The following is a 13930-nucleotide window of genomic DNA, read 5'->3' as shown; positions in this document are numbered from 1 at the left end:
ATACTCGCTGGGATCATAAAAAAAATGAGGACATAATGCAAGAACTTCAAATAGAACCCATAATGCAGTTCATCAGCAAATATCAACTTCAGTGGAAGGGTCATCTCGAACGAATGAATCGATGCAGAATTCCAAAAACACTGTTTCATTACCATCCGTATGGCAAAAGATCTCTAGGCCGTCCAAAGAAGAGATGGACTGAAAATTCTAGTTTGAGATCGTAACAGGCCACTTGGCCTAATACTTGTTAGGAAGACAACGACCATTATTAATGCAGCAATTGGATTATTACTGTATGGTTATTTTATTATTTAATTCAAATATCACATATTGAATTTAAAAACAATTTTTATGAGTTACAGACATAACACTTTAATTCAATGAAATGAAAATTAAAACTAAAACTCTAAATAATTCGAACTCGTATACAATGATGAAAGACCAATCAGAGGCAGACCTATCAGAACAGTAAATTTATCAACATGGCTGCATTGATTAATAGACAACTGAGCCTGAAGTAGCCAGATATAATAAGCTCAACAGAGTAGGCAATCAATCTGGTCAAACTTATCTCCCTAATGATGGAAGCTGTATGTAGTTCTGGGATGCTGGAAATGTCAAGTTCCAGGACATGACAGAATACCCAAGAGTATAAGTCTGAAAACTTTACAAATGGACTTTAATGTATCATCTTAGACAAAAAATTACTGCCTGCCATATGTTAAGTCTCCTCCAGAATACTTCGGTTTATTTCGTGAGAGCTTAGGTTTACATGTGAATGAATTTCTTATGTAGCTGCAGAGTTCTAATAATTTGTTGACAATATTTCAAATGTTACTGTTGCCTCAAATCCATGGTGTAGGGGTAGCAAGTGAGAGGTTACGAGTTCAAGATTCTGATTTGTTATTTTTTCTTTTTTTCTGTTTGTTTATAGACGAAATGTTATAAATAATTTATATGTACAAAGGCTAAATTAGGTGCAACACAAAAATCCTCTCTTAATGGTTATAAATACGACAGATTTTTCCATGTGTGAAACAAGCGCTATCCACAGCTGAACTTAGATAAATTTACTTTGTAGGAGATCTGTCATTTTTTGTGTGTAAGACTGTATAGTACATTATTACGATAAAACTACTGTTAAGCTTTATTTTGCAATTGGAGGACGATTTTATGTGTGTCTATCTGTATATTTAAAATTAAAAATCTATTTTCATACTGAGGAAGAATAAGAGATAGACACACCTGTTGGAGGAGGTGTCGCAGTCCAGGATTGTTTGCCAACACTGGTCTCATCATCCTCTGCTGCTGCTGCTGATTGGGCTGCTGTTGTTGCTGCTGCTGCTGTGGCTGCTGCTGCGGCTGTGCTGGCTGCATACTTTGTGGGGCCATCTGTCTCTGCTGCTGTTGCTGCTGCTGCTGCGTTAGTTGCTGCAACTGTACCCGAAGTTGCTTCTGTTGCTCTTGCTAGAACCATGTCATTGCCTCCTCACATGAGCCACTTTTCATAACAACTTCACCACCCGGAAATCAGTTATTCTAATTTCTTTAAACACTACAATAATGCCACTAGCTACTCGCATTCTAGTTTTGAAAGACACTTCTTAGTCCCTTGCTGCTCCAATCAATTTTTATCTCTTTGCTAATTACGTAATTGTCATATTAATAGAAGTGGAGTACATATACAGAACGATTAGTAGCATTCTGTGCCTCGCTATACCTCACGTTGCAAACGGGAAAATTGAGCCAACATATCTGCTAATAATATCACGCAAAGTAACCCTTTTGTTACTGAAAGCATAAACTGATATTTCAAACTGATAATAATGAGTAATAAACTGAGTTTTACCTCTGACTGAGGTTTGGCTGATATGTGTCAAAGGAAGAAAAACTGTTTGTATATATCTAAAGTCTGATTAGTGTAACTACTCAGCAATGTGAGCAATGGATGGGGAAAGGAACTGGCCACCTTACCTCATTATCTTCTGGCTTAGTTGCCTCATGAGTGATGCTTTATTGGTGTAACATATAAAATTCAAACCTGATTCAGACAGTTGACTAAACAACAACAACCTGTTTAGAATTAGGCTTTTAAGTAATCTACTGTGTTCTGCAACTTGACATTTCAATGTTTCGAAACTACATACAGGTTCCATCATCAGGGTAAGACCAGAGAGGTCGCTTACTCTGTTGGGCTCGTTACTTCAGGCATATCCGGATGACTGAGCAACAGACAAAAACAAAAATTCCAAAAATTATATAACAATCAAAATCCTCAGACGACGAATAAATTCGTCAAAAGAAAGATTGTGAATCTCAGTGATTTCCCGCTAGATTCACATGCAACGTCAGCCTTATCTAATGGTTTAAACTTTGCCATAGCTCACACTGCATTACCACTAGAAGACGTGGTTGGTGGTGTGGAGAAAGTCATTAAAAATCTCCCAGAGAAAACAGTGGAAGATATTTAAAAAAAGCTCACTCGTCTGGATTAGCTAGGCGTAACGAGCCCAACAGAGTAGGCGACCTTTCTGGTTTTACCCTGATGATGGAACCTGTATGCAGTTCCGAAACATTGAACTGTCAAGTTTCAGGACATGGTGTATTACCCAAAAGCCTAAGTCTAATCACAGTCACCATGAAAGACTAAAAACTCAAAACAACAATCTGTGTTAGAAGAATTTATTGTCGAAAACTATATCCCTCAGCAGAAAAAAATTCTCGACATCTGAGTAGAAAATTTCTGTTCGCATGTGTTAAGTTCCTCAAGTGTGATTAAAATAATTTCTCGACTGATATTTTCTTTCAGTTCCTCTATTGTATGAGAGTTATTGTTATAAACTTTGTCTTCTAAGTTCATCCTATCCTTCATCCCTACACATTCCCAAATTGTGAGATTGGTTGACAGAGCTGTACTTGATTTGCTGGCTAATCTGGGATCCAGCACGATGAATATTGTCATCAACAACTGAATCACTTATACTCAGAATGAGGCTAGCAAAGATACCCCAAGCCCAACAAATCTCTAAACCAGGGACACATTTTCCTCATTCTCCTTGGTAAGAATACACACTCTTCTTACCCACATTATGTCCTCAAGGTCCTTCAGGCCAAATTTTATTAGAATTATCTCACAGACAATTGGCTAGTCCCCTAAATTGAGACAACTCATCCTGGCTGTGATTTTCCGTGGTTTTCCTAAGGTGCTAAGACAAGTGTTGGAATGAGCCTTAAAAGAAATGGGCCTCAGACCTTCATCTCCCCCTCATACTATTTTCGACATTTTCCAAATTAAACTTTCTGAAATAGGAGCCTTGGCTTTTGCATGTTGCATTTGGTACTCTCAGGTGAGTTTCTTCGAGTGTCACTTACACAGTGCAAGGGTCGATTCCTTCTCTTGCATGGACTGCAGCACCCTTCTCCCCACTCACTGTGCAGGCTTTAATTATTTTAATGCAGGTTCTAAACCTGTAACCTCCCTTATGTATACCCCTGCACACAAATAAAGTTCGATTTTATAACTAGATGTTGGAGAATGATGCTGATAGAAGAATGGATTCTAAACTTAATCACATTTTCGAATAAAGCGTGGTTCGAATTAAATGGCCACATCATTTTACTTAACTACCACTACTGAAGTGGAGAAAACTCCCAGCTTTTGAATAAAGTTCTACTATATGAGCCGTTCAGAGCAGAAGTGGTGTAAGTCAAAAATGGGTAACGAGGTTTAAAGTAAACATTCTGTAAAATACAGTGCAAAGTAGCAATTAATATTCAATTTATTTAAACTATTAGTAGTCAGTGGATAGCAAGAAGGACATCTTAACTGAATGGCTCATATGATGAAAAGTTTGGTGTGTGGTGTAGTTTCAAGGCACAGAATAGTAGGATTTATTTTATGAAGACACGATCAATGCTCCAAGGTAATAAGCAGAAATATAAAGACATTTTGAAACAACTAACAGGCATGGAATGTCAGCAGTCATTCTTTCAGCAGGATTCTGCTACTGCACACACTGCTTACGAATCACTAGACCTTATTTCGTACATTTTTGAGTAGAGAGTTATTAACACCCAGGTGGCTACCTCATAGCTCTGATCTCACTCCATGTGACTTTTATCTGTGGGAATGAATGAATAAATTAGCCTACATGTAAGACCAAGTAGTGTTGGGGTTGACCTTTCCTTTTGTATAGCAATAATCTGTTCTTGTAAACTGAGTTTCCTAAATTGTCCAAAATATAACATGTTTTCACTTCCATTCAATGTTGAATAATTGCACAAATTAACAATTAGAAGTAAATTCACACAATGTTGCAGCATTTTTTGCGCACACTACAGCATCAGACGTGATGGAAGAGATCAGCTACTAACACCGGAACCATTTTACGGAAGTGGGAATGGAAAAAAATATGTTAGGAAAGCGAGAACACTGCACTCACCCACGTGGTCTGTATTGCCACATGTACATTTTACAAGTTCAGTATCACATGCTTTTGAAGAATGTCTGTTCCTGTAAAGTCATACTACCATTATTGTTAAAATATAGTTTGAGCATTTAAGGTTGAAGTGAGCTGCCGGTGGCCGATTAATTTTTTTTATGTTAAAAATAATGTAGTTTGGAGTACTTTCAATTTAAAATATATTTGCACAAAACTGTCAACTTGGCTATCGGCCTATCTAGTAGATAATGAATGGAAGTGAATTTCAGGGGCCAAAAGATCTAATGTAGAACTACTACCTCTTTGTTTTATGTAAACCCGACTTCAACTTTCAAATATCCTCGAAAGTTTCAAACCATGAGTAGTAGCCTCTATAAAGTGCAATGAATAATATTTGATTTATAATTAAAAACTGTTTTTATTATGCCTCCTATGTGTTACAATCTGGTTGAATGCATCATCGCTAGATGACAGTGGTAGCGAGCTTACTACATGACCAGTCGGTTTCTGTCTGCTACAGTACTTTCTACCCATGCACAGAATGAGAGGAGGATCTCCTCCCTATCAGTTCATTTTCTTGCTTTAAAACTCTGCTTCTTTCTCTGGCCGCTAGTGCGCTGTTGTCTATGTGTGTTGACTACAGTAAAGGAGAAAAGGACTGACTTTCCTGCTCACAAACAATCTCGCATCCTTCTCACAGTTTTTGCACAGCATATGAGCATGAGTCGTTTAAAACTCGATCAACCGACGTTTTCTGATAGCTGTGAACTTAAAAATTATCGAATCTTCCTCGAATTTCAAGGCACATATTTTATTTGGTATTAATTTCAAAAGAAAAAAATGTGAGGACGTTCCTCCCTACCCTTCCCCAAGGAACTGCCACTGAATGAATGGGGGAAATGGGAAGAGAAACATTTGAAAGATAATACGTCCTTGCAAGAGAATTTCTGGCTGACAAAAATTGAATATGTGAGCTCCAAGCCTGTTGACCATTTATCTCAATCTGATGTTCACTGTTTCATATGAAGGAACTTATAAGAATTTTATTTTGAAGGGGAAAGTCGAAAATAAATGTAACCTAATAACTTCCTCATATTAGGGATCTACATCATTTCGTCAACATTTCTCTATCATTTCATAGCATTCCCTGAACACAGGCTGGTGACGCATGGAGGGGGCTAGCCTACTCGAAACCTGGGTATGCAGCAAACCTTAGTATAGTCAGCTGGTGTGGGTTTGGGAATACACCTAACTTGAAGGTTAGCACAACAGATCTTGATAGCTCGCAGTACTGGGTTACAGTGCCCTCCTCCCGAAACTCTATTCTATTCTACAATCTTGAACAGTCTCATCACAGATGTTTTTAAAGACCATAGCAGTTTGACTGGTCTGCAGACATCTACGTCCATGAAGCAGGAAACCTGAATGAAAAATGTTTGGTGAATTTTGCTTGCAGCTCTCTTATTCAAGGAAATCATTCCTTTATGTTGTTTAAACCTACAACATGGGACTTTCGAAGGACTTCTAACGACATTAAAATACATTCCCCTAAATTAAGTTTGTTTCCAAAAACCTGAACCTAATGGTAAGCATGATAATCAGAATCACTCAGCCACTGAGAAAAAATGCAACGCTTAATACTTGTAGTTAAGGATAAAAAGGGTATATTTAAAATAAACTGATTCTGCCACAGTGTTAATATGGTTTCAATAGCACTGCAGTGGTCTGAATCTGTAGGAAAGGATACACATGGCCCGAATAAAATAAATTGACTGGAATTCATTACAAGACAGATGTGTTTGAATGGATATCCTAAATCATTACACTTTATATTCTATGAGCAGCAAAGGAGTAAGTGAGAGTTGAGAAAAAAATACTATGTATAAAGATCATTTTCATAATTTAATCAAGACAAGTAACAAAAGAACAATCACTCTAATATATGATATTTCCCTCAATCTCTTTAACATTGCTATCATGCATGTACTGAAGACGCATTGATGCCAATTATTATTACAGCAGATAATTTTTTTTATTTTATCAGAAATGAAATATATAATTGCATGAAGCTGAATTTTTTGGGATACTTAAGAAATCTTAAACATCTTAAAACTAAAATTGAAGAAAATTGAAACATATGGGAATTCCTACTCACAACAAAATGTTTTGTGATGTGAGGTTTCATCTTTTGTAAAACTGTGTAATAAGCAATGTTTTAAATTATAACACATTCATGAAACTTGGTTAATAGATACTTTCACTGTTATTTTATCAGTATAAACTGGACAAGCTGGGAATATCAACTGAGAGAGAAGATAGTCACAATGAGGCAAAATTTTCTTCAAGCTTTGACTTAAAGAGTCAAGAATTAGTTTCCACAACTGAGAATTGTGAAGGAATCATCTGTAAAAATTGTGGTTAGGGAGGGAAAAAAGCAATCAACTTTTTGAAAACGTTAAATGTTACAATTGTGGCTTAAGAAGCAATTGCAATAAGTTAAATAAATGCATTAGTGTTACAATACAAGCAATGTGTCTAAAAGTTTCTACATACAATACAGAGTATTTCCCAATTTGCATAAGATGCAAAAAACCTGAGTAGCAACAGCATAGCCGAATTATACTGAAAAATCTGAGAAAAAATTGATCCAGACTCTATTTGGCAGATTGTACTCCAAAGTTGGCCTGTCAGTGTAAGAGCATTAACAAACATAGCAGACTGCGAAAGGATCTTTCGTTATAATCGTTCTATCTATATACATTGAACCTTAATCGCTCTAGTAGTTTATCCCACATTGCTATCACGTTCAAGGGCAACTTTAGAAACAGTACCATCGTGTCATGACACCACCAGAACACAAGATAGAAAAGAAGAATTAATATTTTTGGTGCAAAGCCAGAGAGAAACAAGTTACGCTTATCCAGTTGCAAACTCTACCATCAATGTTATTGTTGCTGCCAACCACGTTGTAACCAGTGTTCTTTTTAATTGATTATTTTACGACACTTTATCAACTTCTATGGTTATTTAGTGTCTGAGTTGAAGATGATAATGCCAGCAAAATGAATTCAGGGTCCAATGCCGAAAGTTACTCGTACTGGGTTGAGGGGAAACCCCAGAAAAAAACCTCAACCAGGACAGGATTTGAACCCGGACCCACTTGTTTCATGGTCAGGCATGCTAACTATTACTCCACAGAGGTGGACTAACCAGTGTTTGCAGCATGGATCTGTGTCAGTACTACATCCCATAAGAAATATAAAGGGTTGTGCGCGCACTGTTCATGTTTTCCCGTCCATTTTCAGCATCTAAAACATGCCAGGCACAGTTTGCCACTTACTTTTTGAAATGCTTGGGTAAATGTATACATACTCGTTTCAAAAAGTTTCCGGAATATATTTTTTTCGCCGAAATGAATAATGTTATGTGGTATATTTGTGTTTCTGGTGTTGACATCATTCATGATGCCAGTTCCATAGAAGTTTCATGAACATAATCTTTGTTTCTGTTGTATGTGTGATATTCGTTTGTTGAATTTCAAAATGTGGGACACAGAGCAACAAGCAAATATCAAATTTTGAATTTGAATTTTGAATTAATTTTTGTATGTATTCCAATAAGTCATGTAATAATGAAAAATACAAAAGTAAAGTTTGATATTTCCGTCTTTGATTTATTTATTAAAATGTCAACAAAGTTATTTTTGCTAATACATCTTATTACACGTGAACGTTTTCGCCCCTTGTTATGGGCATCATCAGACAACTGTATGTATGGGTAGATTATTAAATGTGTATTTTGCACAGTGATGAATGTGGAACAACCTGTAGGTGGTCACTTGTATGGGAACGTGGGGGAAAAAAAAAAATTAAATATGCATATTTTTACAAAATGTACAAGAAATGTCTGCAAAAAGAATTCTGTAATTACATATTTAGAAAAACCAGTGATGGAGAATATAACTAAAATCCTAGAATGGTGTACTGAACGTGAATGGAAGAACACAGTATAAAGTAACAAAAAATAACATGTAATGAATTATAAAAAAGTATAAAATAAATGAATTGACATTATGAGTGCAGTATGATCGCTAAAATAGTGATACCTATGCAACTGAAACCTATATATGTATGACAGTGTTTGAAGAAATGAGGAATCAAAAATGAACTTTCTTAAATAAATGCATGTCATAAATTAGATAATATGTAATGTTGTAGATAATTGTTGTTTGAGCAGATCAAAAACAAGTCAATACTATACATAAGATCGTATATTAACATTTATGGTGCTAGGACCGTGGATAGAATGTTAATGTGGTAATTGAGAAATTATCAAACAACATTTAAATAGTAATATGTACCATTATTTTAAACACAGAATTAAAGTGGATAGTATGAACATTCTCGAATTATGAATATATATCATAAAATAGATGACATAGGACTATGTTGTGGAGCATTGTAATATGGTACTATGACTCATATACTGTCATAGACAATCGTAGTATGTTGTCAAATTATGACCAATAAATGATATCTAGTTATACCGAACATTTAATAGAAACTGGTCATGAATTGGGTAATATCAAGAATACTTTGTTAATTTTAAAATCTAATGTCAATAACCTCTCCATAAATACTACTGAAGAATTATATATAAATAAATTCTTACACAAAAAGATAAACAGATTCTAAATGAAAATTTAATACATTCAACTAACCCTCTATATCATATTAACACACATAAAATAATTCCTACACGCAGTATCACAACATAGCACAGCTGATCCACCCTCATGTCACTTACTCAGTCTTCTTACATCTGTGTCTTGACACACATCAGCTCCACACACGCTGTCTTCGTTGTAAGTATTTCGTCCTAATTATACTTTTTAAAATTTTTGAACTTTCAAATCTTATATTATTTTTCTCCTTTTACAGAACTTTCTGCTATAACACAACTATATCTTGCTGCCTCTAGGTTATCACTTAACATCTTTGAAGACTCAACATTGGGACTCTTAATTCTATAATCTAGTAATAAACTGTATCAGTGCCTCAACGCTTTTTAACAACAGAGAACAAGGTGCCGGTGCAGGTGTTACGTGCTGTCTCTTCTCACTTTATAGATCTCTTGGGTATAGAACAACAAGTTTTGATGGAGAAATCATTGCAATAAGTGAAAGTCTCAGGAATCTTCTCTGCCACATCAATAAATTTAAAAATGCAGTTATATTGTCAGACTCCAAAGCAGCTATTCTATCAATAGTCTCTAAACACACACCTTCATCTCAAACAGCAGAAATAACTAAAATGCTCTCTCAATTAATATCACTCAATAAAAGAATTGTATTCCAATAGATACCATCCCATTGTGGAATCCTGGGAAACGAGAATGTGGATGCTTTAGCAAAGAAGGGCAGCACTGCTACTTACAGACCTGTTACTAAATCTATGTATTACTCTGTGAAAAGATTTATTAAATCTACATACTTAGACTTCAACAAACAAAATTTTATAACACAATCTCAAGGGATAAAATGGAACTCTCTGCATCAAAATCCACAGTTAATTCCCGATTTACCACGAAAATCGTCTGTAGCTGCATTTAGATTGGCAACAGGCCATGATTGTTTGGCCAAGCACCTGCATAGAATTGGAATATATCAGTCCCCTAACTGCCCATTGTGCAACTCAAACCAAGAAATGGATTCGGAACACCTCAAAATCTGTGCTTCAGTGGCTGGCCATGATAATATCTTTCAAAAATATTGGAGTGCAAGAGGTCAAATGACTTTCTTGTCAAACGCCTGGCATTAGAAAACAACAACAATTATTTTAACATACACCACTACACTGACTTATCTACTTGTGATGCTATTATAATATGATCAGTAATATATGATCTCAATTTTTTACATATTATTTATTGGTCATAATTTGACAACATACTACGATTGTCTATGACAGTATATGAGTCATAGTACCATATTACAATGCTCCACAACATAATCCTATGTCATCTATCTTATGATATATATTCATAATTCGAAAATGTTCATACTATCCACTTTAATTCTATGATTGAAATAATGGTACATATTATTTAAGTTTTTTTTATAATTTCTCAATTACCACATTAACATTCTATCCACGGTCCTAGCACCATAATTATTAATATACGATCTTATGTATAATATTCACTTGTTCTTTATCTGCTCAAACAACACTTATCTACAACATTACATATTATCTAATTTATGACATGCATTTATTTAAGAAAGTTCATTTTTGATTCCTCATTTCTTCAAACACTGTCATACATATATAGGTTTCAGTTGCATAGGTATTACTATTTTAGCGATCATACTGCACTCATAATGTCAATTCATTTATTTTATACTTTTTTTATAATTCGTTACACGTTATTATTTGTTACTTTATACTGTGTTCTTCCATTCACGTTCAGTACACCATTCTAGGATTTTAGTTATATTCTCCATCACTGGTTTTTCTAAATATGTAATTACAGAATTCTTTTTGCAGACATTTCTTGTACATTTTGTAAAAATATGCATATTTAATTTTTTTTTTTCCCCCACGTTCCCATACAAGTGACCACCTACAGGTTGTTCCACATTCATCACTGCACAAAATACACATTTAATAATCTACCCATAACATAGTGAAGCATGTTTTTGTAAAATTTATTATCTGCCATAGACAATTTTAGTATGATATTATTAAATATGCATATTTTAAAACAATTTTATTTGTAATTTTGTTAATTAATTATGTTTACTTTTGAAATCGAAAGTTCTTAAAAAGTTTTTAAAAGGTTTATAAATTTTAAAGTTTGTAAAATTTGGTTAAACTCTTGCAATATGTATTATTGATTTATTCACCATATATATAGATATCTACACAGTTGTCTGATGATGCCCATAACAAGGGGGAAAACATTCACGTGCAATAAGATGTATTAGCAAAAATAACATTGTTGACATTTTAATAAATAAGTCAAAGACAGAAATATCATACTTTACTTTTATATTTTCATCAAATTTTGAGTTTTTTTTTTTTTTTTTTGCACAAATATCCTTAAGAGACATTAAGAATGCTTGAAAAAGTTTATGGTGAAGCAGCAATGAAAATAACCCAGGTCTATGCCTAGCATAAATGTTTTTCTGAAGGTCGACAGGCACGTTGGTCATCTTTGATAGTCATACAGCCTTCATTCTGAAATGTGATGAACGAATATCACACAAACAACAGCCAGTTGCCACGCAACGACTATAATCGTGAAACTCCTAAGGAAGTCACGTCACAAATGATTATAGTACCAGAAACAGAAATATACCACATAACATTATTCATTTCGGCAAAAAAATATATTCCAGAAACTTTTTGAACTGAATAGTACAACCCCATTTACTATATCAATCCCTTACTCCTCGCATCCTTGCACTCTGTGTGTCCTTTGGCTTGGTGGGAACAAGTCTCTTAGAGCGAAGACTGCAAATATAAAGTAATAAAATTCCTTCTGGTTTCTTTTGTTCAAAAATGTTTTTATTTCGGTATATGTCTGTTAACTAGTATGAAACTGTGAAAATGTGAAGTGTTATCATGCTGTGTAAGGTTCTGAAGAAATTAATTCAGTTATTGCTTTATTAAAATCTTTATGCTTTCAACATTAACATATTATGAATACTAACTTCATGTTAAACAGACTTACACAGTATTTAAATATTCATCAAAAACAGCAAAGTGCTGAAGTTAACAAATAAAACTTGGACATTTATTTTAAAAACAACTGGTTGTGTGAATGCAATGTTCTTTTGTTTCCCATGTTTTCTGTTCCGAGGTGAACATAACTGTTGGGTGTTACAGATTTAGTACACTTAAGGGATAAGATAAAAACACATAACAAATCTAAGATTCGTATGAATAACGTTTTCAATTTGTCTGTGCTGGGTAAAGCAAATATTGAAAATCAGTTAAACTTCCAAAAAACACTACAGACTCGCGATTGCAAAACACAATGAGTAAGTTGAGAAAAATTGATATAAGGTAGATATGTTCTAAATGTAATAATAAATTGTATAAGATTTTGTGGGGCACTATGGTCTGTCCCAGAAATCTGTGGAGTAACTTCGCACATATGGGGGCGGAATCTATCTGTGCTGGAGTGTATTGCGGGCAGCATCAGCTAGAATCTATTAAGGGGTAAGATGCTCGTGGTAGAAGGTAGAGTAGAGTTGAGATAAAAATTATCCCCTCCTGCAAGCAATTGCTCGCTCTGTTCAAGCAATGCCTCCCCCAGAGCAGTCATTGGCCCTAGCCCTCCCACATACTGCTTGAGCAGAGGCCTTATTTCATCCATTTTTTAATCTTGCGTACACCACTTTTAACACTTGAATATAATTAACTGATTCCTGGGACGGACCATAGACTTAGCATTATGAGGGCATAATTAATCAGAGGACTCAAAATATTATAGGAGTGTGTTTCATTAATTAATTCCGAGTTAGGTAAAGAAGACTCAAAAGAGAACTTAACCAAATCAGTAGCATTTAAGGGTACTTCTAAAATGACCAAAACGAGTTGTATGACTGCATGTTAAAAGTGTATCATGAAGAAGTTAAAAAAAGAACTAAAGATTGTAGATTATGTTTCTATCATTGTTGATCCTATGACTGATGTTTTGATTCGTCCTACTATTACGTTATATTATTGATGGAAAGCCTGTAAAAGATTATGGACCTTGGTCATGATACTCTTGCTATTTCGAAGTGTATTTTAGCCGAACTTGAACAATTAATCGGAAAAAATCCAGACTGATAGCTGATAGCTCGGAATTATGAATTATGATGATTATTCGTAATGAGTGGGTGATTTAAACAGTGTACAAATTTAAATAAAATACAAATATAAAAAAAAACACACACGCACGCACGCACGCACGCGCGCACACACACACACACACACACACACACACACACTCTCTCTCTCTCTCTCTCTCTGCTATGAGCATCATGTAAACCTAAGATTGTTCAAAGCAATATCTATTAACCAGCAAGTCTGCATTTTTTGCTCTAATTTGCTTGGGCTTTGTATACATTTGTATAAATTTTGTTGAGTTTATTATTATTATTATTATTATTATTATTATTATTATTATCATTATTGTTGTTTATTCCTTATCTCTGGCTTTGGCACTGGGCATTAAATGTTTATAAGCTGCCACTGATCATATTTACTCTCCCACAATCCTCCTTTTATTTAATCTTCATGTTCACTGGTATAAGTATTTTTAGTCTTTAGAAAGTATTTTACTTCAAAATATGACCTTGCAAATGTGGTTAGTATCTACAGAGTCAGGCACAATACATGAGTAAATATGAAAGAAACAAGAAATATTGATTTCTTACCCCCCCATAAGAAACTAGGAGCATTAAGACTGGAAGGTCATGTCATCTCATATGAAAA

The 13930-nt window shown here is 34.6% G+C and overlaps 1 protein-coding gene across 6 annotated transcripts in view; it reads right to left on the bottom strand.

The window, feature by feature from the left end:
- MED25 (Mediator complex subunit 25) overlaps positions 1-13930 on the bottom strand; it is a 247691-nt gene that overhangs the window by 22439 nt on the left and 211322 nt on the right. For 4 of the 6 annotated variants that reach the window (XM_069840860.1, XM_069840861.1, XM_069840863.1 and 1 more), the window contains one exon: positions 1246-1467. In XM_069840860.1, coding sequence (XP_069696961.1) covers positions 1246-1467 — 222 coding nt within the window. The remainder of the gene's footprint in view (positions 1-1245; positions 1468-13930) is intronic. The other 2 variants (XM_069840862.1, XM_069840864.1) reach the window with 1 other exon arrangement.

This window comes from Periplaneta americana, chromosome 12 (genome assembly GCF_040183065.1).
Source record: "Periplaneta americana isolate PAMFEO1 chromosome 12, P.americana_PAMFEO1_priV1, whole genome shotgun sequence".
NCBI classification, from domain to species: Eukaryota; Metazoa; Arthropoda; class Insecta; order Blattodea; family Blattidae; genus Periplaneta; species Periplaneta americana.
This window is presented reverse-complemented; position numbering and strand designations above follow the sequence as displayed.